General features: G+C 46.9%; 1 protein-coding gene across 1 annotated transcript; it reads right to left on the minus strand.

Annotated features, from left to right (window-relative positions):
- Window positions 1-1,172: 1,172 nt before the first annotated feature.
- PA2G4 (proliferation-associated 2G4) lies at window positions 1,173-14,928 on the minus strand. Its single transcript, XM_066258449.1, has 13 exons — window positions 14,561-14,928; window positions 11,983-12,111; window positions 11,622-11,727; window positions 11,461-11,530; window positions 11,120-11,212; window positions 4,302-4,365; window positions 3,978-4,056; window positions 3,748-3,826; window positions 3,523-3,656; window positions 3,133-3,227; window positions 2,887-3,014; window positions 2,677-2,730; window positions 1,173-2,473 (listed from the first exon to the last, which is right to left on the minus strand). The coding sequence occupies exons 1-13, from the start codon at window positions 14,646-14,648 to the stop codon at window positions 2,408-2,410; spliced, it is 1,185 nt and encodes a 394-aa protein (XP_066114546.1). The 5' UTR covers window positions 14,649-14,928; the 3' UTR covers window positions 1,173-2,407.
- Window positions 14,929-15,299: the final 371 nt, after the last annotated feature.

A 15,299-nucleotide genomic window follows, 5' to 3' on the forward strand; every position in this document is an offset into this window, starting at 1 on the left:
AGGACAACACTCTAACCAACCAAACTATTCAGACAGGGCTTGCAATACACTTTTTTTTTTTTTTTTTAAGGGAGTAGGGGAGATACAGAGGCAGACTCCCGCATGCGCCTGGACAGGGATCCACCTGGAACCTCTGTCTGGGGCCGATGCTCTACCCATCTAGGGCTATGCTTGCAACCGAGCTATTTTTAGCACCTAAGGTGAAGGCTCCACAGGACCATCCTCTACCACAGAATGTGCTAGAATCAATCAAACCATGGCTGCAGGAGGGGAAGAGAGGGAGAGAAAATGGGGGGGGGGGGGGAGGAGTGGAGCAGATGGATGCTTCTCCTGTGTGCCCTGACCTGGAATAGAAACCCAGAACATCCACATGCTGGGCCAAGGCTCTACCACTGAACCAACCAGCCAAGGCCTTTATTTTAGAAAATTAAATCAAACTCCCAAAGAAAATTTATTTTAGAGAGACAGAAAGGGAGAGATGAGAAACATGAACTCAGTTGTGGTACTTGAGTTGTTCATTGATTGCTTCTCATATGGGGGGGGGGGGCTCCAGCTGAGCCAGTGACCATTGTATCATGTTGATCACATGCTCAAGCTGGTGAGCTTGTATTTAAGCCAGATGAGCACACTCAAGCCCAAACCTGGACCTTGGGTTTTGTTTTGTGAAAGAAACAGAGAGGGATAGGGATAGGAGGGAGAGATGAGAAACATCAATTCTTCGTTGTGGCACCTTAGTTGCTCAATGATTGCTTTCTCATGTGCTTGACCAGCGGGCTACAGCAGACCAAATGAATCCTTGCTCAAGCCAGCGACCTTAGGTTCAAGCTGGTGAGTTGTGCTTAAACCAGATAAGCCCACACTCAAACTGGTGACCTTGTGATTTTGAACCTGGGTCTACCGGATCCCAGTCCAATGCTGTATCCATTGCACAACTGCCTGGTCAGGCCCGATCTTGGGGTTTTGAACTTGAGACCTGTGTCCCAAGTCAACACACTATCCACTGTGCCACCATCAGCTACGTGAAAACTTATTCTTAATCCAGAAAATTCAAGATCTTTGGGTTGAGGGAATTATTGTTTCAGAAAGGTAGAACATGGCAATCTAGAAAAACAGCTCCAATTTATTCCAGCTAACACTCTCCACCTCCATTAAATAACAGCAAAGGCACATAATTATGAGCAAATCCAAATTTATTTCAACGCATGTCATTTTCAATGTTTATAAACCTCCTAAGTTAGCAGGAGCCCTAGTTCCCTGGGACAGCATGCCAGAGGTACTGAATGAAATTTGTTCTTTCTCTCCAAACCCCTAGCAAGTCATCCAATTCAAGTGCACAGCTTTAGAAAACCAGGAGTTGTCTGTTTGGTCAGTCTGCTCCTCTGGTTCCTGGTCTTTAAGAGAGGGAAGCCAAAATATTTCAAACAGGGAACAAAACCACAGTCGGGCTTCCAGCTCAGGTTTGTAATATGGTATGAGGAAAGACCCCACTGATGCCAAAGAAATGGACCAGTTGAAATGAATTCCTCCTCCTTTTCAGCTTGGGGAGTAGAGAGAACAGTCCTGCAGAACAAAATTGACTAAGATTTACAGGTGAGGATCCATTTCACAGATGAGAATCCCTTGTAAGTGTAGGCTCCAGCTCCTAAAAATGGGAGGGTCCTGACCAAACATTTTGGCTCAGAAAAGGAATTGACCACATGTGAATAAAAAAATCTGAAGAACAGTTCCTCTACTTTGAGGCCAGATAAAATACTTAGGGGGAGTGGGCAAGAAGAATAAGCCCCAACAGATGGAAAAATGCCAACATCTGAGTGTATAAAAAAATTTCAGTTGAATTTCTAGTGGTGGTGGCTCCTTTAGCCTCCTCCTTGCTCTGTTGTAGGGCAATAAACCTTGAACAAGCAGAGTGGTGGGAAAAAAGCTACAAAGAGGGGCTTGAAGATGATAGATTTTGACTCCTGATTTTATTATTCAATTTCTCCTTTTTTTTAAAGATTTTTAAAAAATTATTTATTCATTTTTAGAGAGAGAGAGAGAGAAGGGGGGGGGAGGAGCAGGAAGCATCAACTCCCATATGTGCCTTGACCAGGCAAGCCCAGGGTTTTGAACCGGCAACCTCAGCGTTCCAGGTCGACGCTTTCTCCACTGCGCCACCACAGATCAGGCTCAATTTCTCCTTCCTGGTTAAAGTAGTCTTCAGTGGCTGGGAAGCCTGGCCTCCCAAGACCAGAGTCAGTTGGAGCTGGTTGTTGGAAGAAGGTTGGGTTGGGGGATTGGGATAGGAGCTGGGAGACCCCCGCTCTGCTGGCGGTCCTGGGTGGAGAAGACAAACTGCACTTCACAGAGCCTGGGGTATGGTGGGAAGGGGATGAGGCAGGAGCAGCAAGCTGGGGAGATGGGACCAATCTCAGTCCCCAGCTTCATTCTCTTCTAAGGTTTCCCCACTGGTGGCATTCTCTGCAGTCTTGGAGGCCTATATTCATGGTAAAAAGAGGAAGACTTGTCAGTTTCCCTGGGGTAGTGTTTCGGGGATGAAGGACAAAAGTACCCTAATGCCCCAGGTCGGGGCTAAGAAGTGGGGAAATACAGATATACAAAGTCTATACCCCACCGGAACCAATAAAGCAGGATAAAGAGGGATGAGGTTCAATCTGCCAAAGAGGAATAATAATACACCTTCTTTTTTTTCTTTTTCTGGGTCTTCCGACTTGCAGAACTCTGGAGGAGGGCCTGGAAAATAGGAAGAAGGAAAACAAATTTTGAGGAATTTGGAGGAAATGCTCATCTTACTTTCAATGCTGTAGGTCTTTATTCAGGACTTTGCTGACATTTAGTCTTCACTTCTAGGACAGCTTCCATGTGCTCCACTTTCCAGTCCACACTAACCTTTAACTCTGCATCCTGTACCTCCAGCTCAGACTTGTAAAGGTCCGGCTCAAAGGGGCCACTGGTGATCCGCATGGGGCCATTGGGCATGAGCAGAACTGTAAATTTAAACTGGGCAACAAATTCGCCTATGGAAGAGAGAAGTGTTTTGATAAAATGTTCCCTTGTCATATTCTTTTTCTATAAGCTATAAGGAGGAAGGAGGGAATCATATAACCAGTACAGAAATGAAACTTAAAAACTTACCCTCCTTCTCATAGAGAACATTAAATGGTTGCAGCAGTTCATGTTTGGCGCACTCCACCACACCCATCCGGGCCTTCTTCTCATCTTCAAACGCTCTGGGTAAGGGGAAGACAAGTTCGGGTATTCTGACTTCTTATCAAGTCTCACCATTTTGCTCATGTTTTTAAATAGCCTCTACCCTCGGGCAGAAATCATGTTTAGGACTGCTCTTTACATTCCCTTCAAAGAGGGAGATGGGGAGCACAAGAGAACCCTTGCATGCAGGCTAGAGCTACAAGTCTAGGCAAGAGGGGAGAGGAAGGGAGCAGTAGGGGAGGGAATAGTGTTTTAGGGTGTGTGGTCTATGAGTCACACTACCTCCAAGTCCTGTCCTAGCTAAGTGCAAGATACCTTAAAGTAAACGGCATGGCATCAAAACGCCTTTCAACCTCACTGAAGAAGGCACGTGAAGTTTTCATTTTCAGGCCATACTGCTTAGAAGGATCTCGTTTATAAATGGTGGTTCTCTGTCCTGCATCCTTGGCCTAAAGAGCAAGTTAGGTCACGTTTGTTCTGGTGCTCTTGGAACACACCCTCAGCCGTCCCTCTTCGGCAGTTCTGGTAAACACTCCTCACCTTGCCCTCTCCTGAGCTGACGAGAACATCCACAGCATATACTTCATGTACCTCAAATTCAGCTTTTTCGTGGTCCTTCCTAAAAGGAATAAAAAGGGAACCATAAAAAGCAGCAAGTAGTTTCTGGCATTTGGAGTAGAAGGTGGACAAAATTAGGCTGAAAGTATGGAAGAAAAAAATTCATGACTCGTCTGGTAGGATGGACAGTGAAGGGTGGGACTAGCACCTACTTCTGCTGGTCTGTAGGGTTCTGAATAATGGTTTTCTCTCCATCGATGACATGCTGCTTCAACTGGTGTGACAGCATACCTGTAGAGAGGACAAAGTCTATGGTACCAGCCATCAAGAATCCCAAAAGGTTTTCAAATCCACCCACCTAAGCAGTTTGATAGGGCAGGCAGTGAGAGAAAAGTGCCAGGCTATGGAAACCAAGAGCATTGAGGTTTTGGCTCAGACTATGCTAGAGCCGGGATGAATCCTTAAGGGAGGAAAAAGCCTCAATTCTGTTAAACCCTTGGTACTGCGAACCTCAACCCTGTTATCTGAGGTCTCACCTTCTATTGGCGTACAATTAAATGAGTGAGCAACCTTGTTCCAGGCTTCTGTCACTTGGGTGTTCTAGAAGTACAAGATCAAACAAAAGATAAGATATTAGGGGCAAGTAGCTCTCTATCATGTGAATAAGAAGCATAAAAGAATTGAGAGTTCTAATATCTGCCATCAGGTACAAGCGATTCTCGCTGGTTTTTCATGTCACAGACCTATCAATCCCTACAACCTAAACATACCTTACATTCGCATATCCTTTTACAATGCGCTTTCACAAAGATGGTCTAATTAGACAACAAGTCTGGAAGGTGAACAGGGCAGATCTATATCCCAATCTAGAAAATGAGGAAACTGAGGCTCAGAAAGGTTAAATGACTTGCCTGGGATTAAACCAGTTAAATCTGTTAAGAAAGGACCGGAAACTCTTATTTCCCACTTCTTACTCTTTAAACATGACCTGATCCTCACCTAAGCTACAATTCTTAGACAAAAAAAAAAAAAAAAAGGTGGGCCCTGGCCAGTTTGCTCAGTGGCACAGCATCAGCCCAGCATGTGGAAGTTCTGGGTTCAATTCCCCATCAGGGCACACAGGAGAAGCGACCATCTGCTTCTTCCCCTCTCTCCCTCATCTCTCTCTCTCTCTCTTCCCCTCTCACAGCCATAGCACGATTGGTTTGAGCAAAGTTGGCCCTGGGTGCTAAGCATGGCTCCATGGCCTCACCCCAGCCACTAAAATAGCTTGGTTGCTGAGCAGCAGAGCAGAGGCTCAGATGGGCAAAGCAATGCCTGATAGGGGCTTGCTGGGTGGATCCCAGTTGGGCACATGCAGAAGTCTGTCTCTGCCTCCCTGACTTAAAAAAAAAAGAGAGAGAAAAGTGAACAATTAATCCTAGTTATTATTAAACTACGTGCTAGGTACTGTGATAATCACTTTACACAAGTCATCTCAGCCATCACAATAACCCTTTGAGAATAAGGCATAATTTTATTTTTTTCATTTTACAGATACAAAATTCAAGTTATTTTAAATTGTTTAAATTTTTTTTTTTTTTTAATTTTAGAGAGGGAGGAAGGGGAGGAGGGAGAAGAGAGAAAGAGAGAGACCAGAACATCCCTCTGTTCCTGTATCTTCCCTGATCGGGGACTGAACCAGCAACCTCCACATTTTGGGACAAAGCTCTAACCAACCAAGCTCTCTAGACAGGGTAAATTCAAGTTATTTTTAAGTAGTAAGAGGTGGCAACAATGCGAGAACCCAGAAAGTCTGGTGTCATAGCTAGATAACAATACCTTCCAATGAAGATACACAATAGTTAAGTATATAAATAAAGATAATGAATATGTGAAGTAATAATAGTTAACAGTGTTTACTATATGCCAGGCACTGTTCAAAGTCCTCTATGAAGTTGGTAACATTACAAGAAAACAAAAAGGTTCAAGTGAAAATTATGTAGTTAAGTAACAATGGGGATGAAGTACAAATTGATTAAAAGCACGAAGGATGCCCTGGCCGGTTGGCTCAGCGGCAGAGCATTGGCCTGGCGTGCAGGAGTCCTGGGTTCGATTCCTGGCCAGGGCACACAGGAAAAGTGCCCATCTGCTTCTCCACCCCTACCCCTCTCCTTCCTCTCTGTCTTTCTCTTCCCCTCCTGCTGCCAAGGCTCCACTGGAGCAAAGATGGCCCGGGCGCTGGGGATGGCTCTGTGGCCTCTGCCTCAGGCGCTGGGATGGCTCTGGATGCAACAGAGCAATGCCCCAGAGGGGCAGAGCATCGCCCCCTGGTGGGCATGCCAGGTGGATCCCGGTTGGGCGCATGCGGGAGTCTGTCTGACTCCCTCCCTGTTTCCAGCATAAATAAAAAATAAAAGCACGAAGGACAAGAGAACATAGAGAGCAAAAGGCCTTGGCCAGTTGGCTCAATGGCAGAGTATTGGCCCAGTGTGTGTATGTCCCAGGTTCAATTCCCAGTCAGGGCACACAAGAGAAGCGACCATCTGCTTCTCCAGCCCTCCTCACCCCCTTCCCACTTCCCTTCCAACAGCACTGGCTTGAATGGTTTGAGCAAAGAACCCAGGCGCTGAGGATGGGTCTGTGGAGTCGCCACCTCAGGTGCTAAAAATAGCTCGGTTATAAGCATGGCCCCAGATGGGCAGAGCATCAGCCTAAGACAGTGGTTGCCAGTTGGGGTGCTGGGGTGCATATGGGAGTATGTCTATCTCCCCTCCTCTCACTTGGAAAAGAATAAAAAAAAGGGAGCAAGAAAATTGATGTCACTTTAAGTACTAAACAGGTGTTTGGAAACTTAAGTGTTAGAAAAAGGTCTTCACTCATCATCCAACACACTAAATTGTTAATTAATGAAAAGTTTATGATCCTTGAGAACTAACTTTTGGCACTGTCTAGGTAGCTTAGTTGATTAAAGCATAATCTCAATACTCCAAGGTTGTGGATTTGATCCTGGGTAAGTACACATACAAGAATCAACCAATGAGCCTGACCAGGCAGTGGTACAGTGAATAGAGAGTTGGACTGGAACGCAGAGGACCCAGGTTCAAAACCCCGAGGTTGCCGGCTTGAGTGCGGGCTCATCTGGTTTGAGCAAAGCTCACCAGCTAGAACCCAAGGTCACTGGCTTGAGCAAGGGGTCACTCTGTCTGCTGTAGCCCCCCAAGTCAAGGCACATATGAGAAAGCAATCAATGAACTAAGAAACCCCAACGAAAAACTGATGCTTCCCAATTCCTGTCTGTCCCTCTCTCTGTCACAAAAAAATCAACCAATGAATGCATAAATAAGTGAAACAACAAACTGATGTTTCTCTAAAACTCAATAAATATTTTTTTAAAAAAGAACTCTGCCTGACCAGGTGGTGGCGCAGTGGGTAAAGCGTCAGACTGGGATGCGGAAGACCCAAGTTCGAGACCCCGAGGTCGCCAGCTTGAGCGTGGGCTCATCTGGTTTGAGCAAAAAGCTCACCAGCTTGAGCCCAAGGTCGCTGGCTCAAGCAAGGGGTTACTCGGTCTGCTAAAGGCCCGCGGTCAAGGCACATATGAGAAAGCAATCAATGAACAACTAAGGTGTTGCAACGCGCAATGAAAAACTAATGATTGATGCTTCTCATCTCTCCGTTCCTGCCTGTCTATCCCTCTCTCTGACTCTCTCTCTCTCTGTCGCTGTAAAAGAAAAAAAAAAAAAGAAGAAGAAAAAAAAGAACTTTCTGCCTGACCAGGCGTTGGCATAGTGGATAGAGCATCGAACTGGGATGCTGAGGACCCAGGTTCGAGACCCCGAGGTTGCCAGCTTGAGCGCGGGCTCATCTGGTTTGAGCAAAGCCCACCAGCTTGGACCCAAGGTCACTGGTTCAAGCAAGGAGTTACTTGGTCTGCTGAAGGCCCGCGGTCAAGGCACATATGAGAGAGCAATCAATGAACTAAGGTGTCGCAATGAAAAACTAATGATTGATGCTTCTCATCTCTCCGTTCCTGTCTGTCCCTGTCTATCCCTCTCTATCTCTGTAAAAAAAAATACAAAAAAAAAAAAAAAATAGAGCCCTGGCCGGTTGGCTCAGTGGTAGAGCGTCGGCCTGGCGTGCGGGGGACCCGGGTTCGATTCCCGGCCAGGGCATATAGGAGAAGCGCCCATTTGCTTCTTCACCCCCACCCCCTCCTTCCTCTCTGTCTCTCTCTTCCCCTCCCGCAGCCAAGGCTCCATTGGAGCAAAGATGGCCCGGGCGCTGGGGATGGCTCCTTGGCCTCTGCCCCAGGCGCTGGAGTGGCTCTGGTCGCCGCAGAGCGAGGCCCCGGAGGGACAGAGCATCGCCCCCTGGTGGGCAGAGCGTCGCCCCTGGTGGGCGTGCCGGGTGGATCCCGGTCGGGCGCATGCGGGAGTCTGTCTGACTGTCTCTCCCCGTTTCCAGCTTCAGAAAAAGAAAAGAAAAGAAAAAAAAAATAGGCGGTGCCACAGCGGATAGAGCATTGGATTGGGATGTGGAGGACCCAGGTTTGAGACCCCGAGGTTGCCAGCTTGAGCGTGAGCTCAGTCAGTCTGCTGTAGCCCATGGTCAAGGCACATATGAGAAAGCAATCAATGAACAACTAAGGTGCCACAATGAAAAATTGATGCTTCTCATCTCTCTCCCTTCCTGTCTATCCCTATCTATCCCGCTGTCTCTCAAATAAATAAATAAAAAAGAACTCTCTTTGGTCATCAGTTTATCAGGACTATTATTGCTTTATAACCTTTTATTTTTATTTATTCATTTATTTTTTTTAAGTGAGAGGAGGAGAGATAGACTCCATGTGCCCCAACCAGAATCCAGCCAGCAACCCCTGTCAGGGGCTGATGTTCATGAGTTATCCTTAGCGCCTGAGGATGACACTCAGAACAACCAAGTTATCCTTAGTACCCAGGGACAATGCCTGAACCATCTGAGCCATTGGCTGCGAGAGGGGAGGAGAGAGATGTGGGAGAGGGAAGGGGAGAGAAGCAGGTGGGAGAGGGAAGGGGAGAGAAGCAGATGGTCGAGTCTCATGTATGTCCTGACCAGGGATCGAACCTGGAATGTCCACACACTGGGCTGACTCTCTTCCACTGAACCACTGACCAGGGCTATTTTATAACCTTTTAAAATTGAGTTTGACAATATGGAGATTCCTCAAAAAATTAAAAATCAAACTGCCTTTTGACCTCGCCATCCCACTTTTAGGAATATATCCCAAGAACACCACATCAATGATTCAAAAGGAGAAATGCACCCCCATGTTTATGGCAGCACTGTTTATAATAGCCAAGATCTGGAAACAGCCCAAGTGTCTGACAATGGACGAGTGGATTAAAAAGCTATGGTACAGCCTGACCAGGTGGTGGCACAGTGGATAAAGCATCAGACTGGGACGCAGAGGACCCAGGTTTGAAACCCTGAGGTCACCAGCTTTAACGTGGTCTCATCTGATTTAAGCAAGGCACCAGCTTGAGCTCAAGGTTGCTGACTTGAGCAAGGGGTCACTCGGTCTGCTGTAGCCTCCCGGTCAAGGCACATATGAGAAAGCAATCTATGAGAAACTAAGGTGCAACAACGAAGAATTGATGCTTCTCATCTTTCTCCCTTCCTGTCTGTCTGTCTATCTGTCCCTCTCTCTGTCTTTGTCTCTGTCACACACACACACACACACACACACGAAAAAGCTATGGTACAGCCTGACCAGGCAGTGGCACAGTGGATAGAACGTCGGACTGGGATGCCGAGGACCCAGGTTCAAGATCCCGAGGTCACCAGCTTGAGAGCAGGCTCATCTGGTTTCAGCAAAAGCTCACCAGCTTGGATCCAAGGTCGCTGGCTCCAGCAAGGGGTTACTCGATCTGCTGAAGGCCCGCGGTCAAGGCACATATGAGAAAGCAATCAATGAACAACTAAGGTGTCACAATGCGCAACGAAAAACTAACGATTGATGCTTCTCATCTCTCTCCGTTCCTGTTTGTCCCTGTCTATCCTTCTCTCTGACTCTCTGTCTCCGTAAAAAAAAAAAAAACAAAAAAAAACCCATAGTACATACATACAATGGAATACTATGGAGCCATGAAAAAGAAGGAAATATACTTTTTGTGACAACGTGGATGGACCTGGAAACTATTATGTTAAGTGAAATAAGCCAAGCAAAGAAGGAAAAATATCGTATGACCTCACTCATTTGAGGAATCCAATGAACAATGTGAACGGAGGAGCAGAACCGAGACAGAGGCAGGATCAAAGGGACCAGAGGGAAAGCAGACAGAGGGAAAGGGGATAGGGTGATAGGATGGGATGAGAGCAGAAAAGCAAATCCTGGAGGGAAGGGGGGGAGGGCATTATGGGGAGGGGGACAGAGGGGATGTACTGGGGAACACTAGAATCTATGTAAACAATAAATTAATAAAAAATAAATAAAAAAATAATAATAATATTGAGTTTGAAAATATTTGTGTTTTGCCCTGGTTAGATAGCTCTGTTGGTTGGAACATTGTCCCAAAGCACAGAGGTTTCCATTTAATCCCCAGTCAGGGCACATACAGGAGTAGATGTTTCTGTCTCTTTCCTACTCTCTCCCTTCCCCTCTCTAGAAGCAATAAAACATAAAATACAATACACACACACACACACACACACGTGTAATTTTGGAGAAAGATGCACATCAATAAAACAAAAAAGAGTGGATCTCTGTAGGCTCCATATATGTCCATACAGCTAGAATAAAATTGCCTATGGTAGGTGCTCAGGGTCTGATGTTTATTATCATTCTTTTTGTGTGTGTGTGTGAGAGAGAGAGAGACAGAGAGAGGGACAAATAGGGACAGACAGACCGGAAGGGAGAGAGATGAGAAGCATCATTCTTCGTTGCAGCACCTTAATTGCTCACTGAGTGCTTTCTCATATGTGCCTTGACTGGGGGGCTACAGCAGACTGAATGACTCCTTGCTCAAGCCAACGACCTTGGGTCCAAGCTGGTGAGCCTTGCTCAAACCAGATGAGCCAGCACTCAAGCTGGTGACCTCGGGGTCTCAAACCTGGGTCCTCCGTGTCCCAGTCCGACGCTCTATCCACTGTGCCACCGCCTGGTCAGTCTGATGTTTGTTATTCAGCTCTTTAGTCCCTGTCTCTTCCTATATAAAAATCCCATCTTATGAGGTAATTTTAAAAACTATTCATTTTAAAAGAAACCAATAAAACAAAAAACCTATTTGTTTTATAAGAGGGCTGGGAGAGAGGTTGGCGGTTCAATATAGAATAGCTGCAGATGCTAATGCATTTTTGGCTCTATCAAGCTCTGGAGTTGGACCAGATAGCTTACCAGGTTTCCAGGTTTGACCAGGCGTAGGGCAGCTTCAGCACAAAGGTGAGCTGCCTTAATGACATCTGCTTTTCTTCCTGTTACTTGGGTCCCCTGTAAATAAGGCAATACAATCAGAGCCTTTCTGGAAAGCTCTCAACTGATTATGTACTTAATATCTGTGTGCCCGTTATGCAAGGTCAGCCAATGAGCAGGAGAAGAAAACATCCTTTTCCTTTTTCTCTATAGACTCTCAAAATTTACATAGTGGTAGAAGGTGAGGCTAAGGAGTAAGCAGTAGTATACCCTTCCCCTCCCCCAATTTTCCACAGGCTGAAAAGAGTTCAAAGCAGATCACCTACCTGAGCTACATCAATCACAAAAGTGTGAGCCACATTAGCAATGAAGCCATCCACATGGACCCCTAGGTCACTGAAAAGCAAGAGCATAGTATAACATTAGCAACTGGGATTATATAAATGCTTAAGAAAAAGAGAAGTGCTTTAAAATGACTTACACTTACATTTTTACCAAGTCACCTTCCTTGAGAATATAGTCCTGGTCGCTCTTCAAAGGGGAGAAGTGACATACACAGTTATTTACTGAAATGCTGGTGGGGAAGGCAATACCTGTAAGGAGAGAATCATCTGCCTTACTGCATTGCTCTCTTAGAGCCCTGTTGCCCTTAGAAAAATGAAAGATCTTCTTTAGGGTCTTGCCTAAGGTTAATCAGTTTGGATCGGGTAGGAAACTGCCTGTAACCCCACCCTCCATTCCAAATTTCCAAATATCTCAACCAGAGGTAGGGTGAGAGTTGCATCATTACAACAAACACAACTGAATAAGGGTCCAACTTGGGATATCAGTGAGGGATTGATTTTTACCTTTCTTCATTTCTTTTTCTTTCTTGAAAATTTTCCCTGTCTCTTCCATAATCATGGCATCACCTTTCTCACATAGGCTTAGAACCGACACACCTGAGCAGGATGCTTCCACCAAAGATCGAAGTACCCCTGGGGATAGAATCCCACCATGTCAGTCCCACATATGTTGTCGAAATTACAATCCAAGCAATACCTAGAAGCTGGATCCAGAGTTTTTAACATTCCTTATTGACATTGCCCTAAGGCTAAAAAAGGGAAATGTTTTGCCTTTTGGAATGTACCTACCTATAATGTCTAAATTTTTACCTACCTTTCCTAAAATGAAGAAGTCAACACCCCCTTCCCTTCCTTATATTATATGGCAACGGGTGTACACAATCTGTCTCACTAGGCAAGGGAGACTTTCCAAAGATGATACCTGTGTGGTATAGAATTATAAACTTGGAAGGGGATCCTCACCAAGGCATTCCACATATATATGCAAAACAGACTAGAAAAATTTATAGGCGTCAGGGATGACAGGAAAGTAGGCACAGAATTGCCGACGCAAAGCTGATGCATTGTGAAATGCTACCTTCTCCCTTCTCAAACATCCCAATTATGTGTTAGTAATTCAATTTATGTAGACTTAAGGGGGATAGATGGTGATGGATGGAGAATTAACTTGGGGTGGTGAACACAACAACAGAATACAGACAATGTATTATAGGATTGAGCACCTGAAACCTGTATAATTTTTTTAACCAGTGTCATCCCAATATATTCAATAAAAAGGAAAAAAAGCCTACTTACTTAAAAAAAATTTATGTAGATTTATTTCTGCACAAACAAGTGTATAAGCCAAGGGGACTTAATCTAAGGTCCCTGGGCCTCAGTATTGTTTTTGAAAGATTTAAAGAAGTATATAACCTTAAAGTTTCAAACTGGTAACTGCAAGCACATGTGCCTTAGAAGTTAAAAATTACAAGAGAAAAAAATATAATTTTTTTCTGATTCAAACCACTAATATTATATACAAAAACACACCCCAAAATGGGAATATTATACTAACTGTCCATTATGTTATAAAGCATCTCCTAGGCCAGGGGTCCCCAAACTTTTTACACAGGGGGCCAGTTCACTGTCCCTAAGACCTATGGAAGGCCGGACTATAAAAAAACTATGAACAAATCCCTACGCACACTGCATATATCTTATTTTAAAGTAAAAAAACAAAATGGGAACAAATACAATATGTAAAATAAAGAACAAGTAAATTTAAATCAACAAACTGACCAGTATTTCAATGGGAACTATGGGCCTGCTTTTGGCTAATGAGATAGTCAATGAGCTCCTCTCACTGACCACCAATGAAAGAGGTGCCCCTTTCGGAAGTGCGGTGGGGGCCGGATAAATGACCTCAGGGGGCTGTAGTTTGGGGACCCCTGTCCTAGGCCTATCTTGACCTTCAGCTTTGATTTTGTGACTTAAGTTTTGGTGATTCCTTGGATCCTGGAACTCAAGGTTATCAGACAGGTCCAGAAGCACTCTAAACACCTATCTTTACTGTCAAAACCATTTAAAAGCTCAAAGACAAGCACTTTCTGCGGGCGCGGGCGCGCGCGCGCGCGCGCGCACACACACACACTGGGTTTTAAGGTGAGCTGGAAATAGAGAAAAATAGAAAGTGAGACATCTGCCTACAGTGGCACGTAGCTGCTGATAAAGTCAGAACAGTCTTAACAAGGATGACTTCTGAGATCCTAAAATTACCAAATCACCCCCCCCCCCAATTTTCCAGTATTATTTACATGTTTGCCTGACTGGGGTGAGGTTCTCAAAAACACTCCTAGGGTTGTCAAACCCCTGAGAACAATCAGGGTTGAAGGCTAACTAAGACCATCTACTCAGATGGAAGGTAGTAATTGGTAACTTCAAGAAAAGCTGGACTTCTGTCCCAGAGGGCGTGAAGAATACCAGGGTGCCCTCCAACGGTCCCTGAGCAGACTCAATAGAACCTAGAAGCCCCCCCCCCCCCTTAGGGGAAACAGTTGAAGTAAAGAACGAAAGACTTGAGCAAAGCACGTGGTAGGGAAGCTGGTGCTAGGGACCGCAGCCGGCGATCTGCACGGGTTCCCGGCAGCACGTGCCGGCTTGGTTCCTGACGCCGGGGAAGCAGCCACAAAATACAGAGGCTCTTCCCTCGCCAACAGCCGGGCGCTCCCTTTCCCAGGTGGCCTCGCCGCTGCCAGGATTAGAGGAGGGAGCGATTCGAACCAAAGGGTGAGCACAAGATGCGTCTTGCCTTCTCAGCAACGGCCTCGGGTCCGCACCGGCCCGGGATCCTACTCCCCTGATCTCTTCCCCGTCGCCGGCCCGCACCTCCAGACTCCAACCCAGGCCTGCATGGTCAGGTCACAGCCGCCCAGGGCGACACGGAGTCTCCCGACCCGCCACCCGCAGCGGACCGGCGCGGCGCCCTCTGGAGCTCACTCCGCAAGACGCCCTGCTCCAGCCCCTCCGGGGCCTGCCGAGCGCCGTCCCCCTCGCCTCCCTCTCTCTCAAGCCCAGGTCCCCGGACCCCGGAGGCCGAACTCACGGTTGGCGATGTCGCCCCCCATCTTATACTTGGTCACGACCAAGTCCTCGGCGATAGTTTGCTCCTGTTGCTCGTCCTCGCCCGACATCTTCCCGCCGCCACCACCACTGCAGCCGCGTTCCCCTGAGCCGCCGCCTCGGTATCCCTTCCCAGCCACAGGCTGTGGTTAGGGGCCCCTCCAATTCGCGAGGAGAGCGTGAGCAAAAGCGCGAGCAGGCAAAGGAGCGGGAGGGCGAAAGCGAGAAGCGGCGAGCGCGCGGGCTCCGGCGCAAGGCACCCTGGGACGACGAGTCCGTTCCACAGCCAACCTCTAGCCGTCCCTTCGACACGAGAACTACAACTCCCAGCCTTTCTTTCGCGTACATGAGCCAGGCCCTGGGGCCTTGCCCTCCCAGCGCTTCGCACTCTGGAATCGCCGAGCACGCTGGGAAGGGTCAGGCTCCCGCGGGAAGGCGGAGCTGTTGGGAGTGTAGGAAGCATGGTTTCTCCAGAGAAATCCGCTGGAACCTTTAATTGGGAGGGGGCGGGGCTACAGGATGGGAGGCGGAGGGACAGGGCGGAGCCGAGGCTATTGGGAGTGACTACCCTAAGGGCGGGGACGCTGGCTGCGCCCTTCCCCAGGTACCTGGATCTGCAGGCGGTACCGGCTCTGCGGGTAGTTGTCCTTCCATGCTTGGAGGACCAGGAGGGGCAGAACGGGGATGGAAGACCTAGAGTAGGAACTACCTGGAACTCTGAA

Source organism: Saccopteryx bilineata, chromosome 2 (genome assembly GCF_036850765.1).
Source record: "Saccopteryx bilineata isolate mSacBil1 chromosome 2, mSacBil1_pri_phased_curated, whole genome shotgun sequence".
Taxonomy (NCBI): domain Eukaryota; kingdom Metazoa; phylum Chordata; class Mammalia; order Chiroptera; family Emballonuridae; genus Saccopteryx; species Saccopteryx bilineata.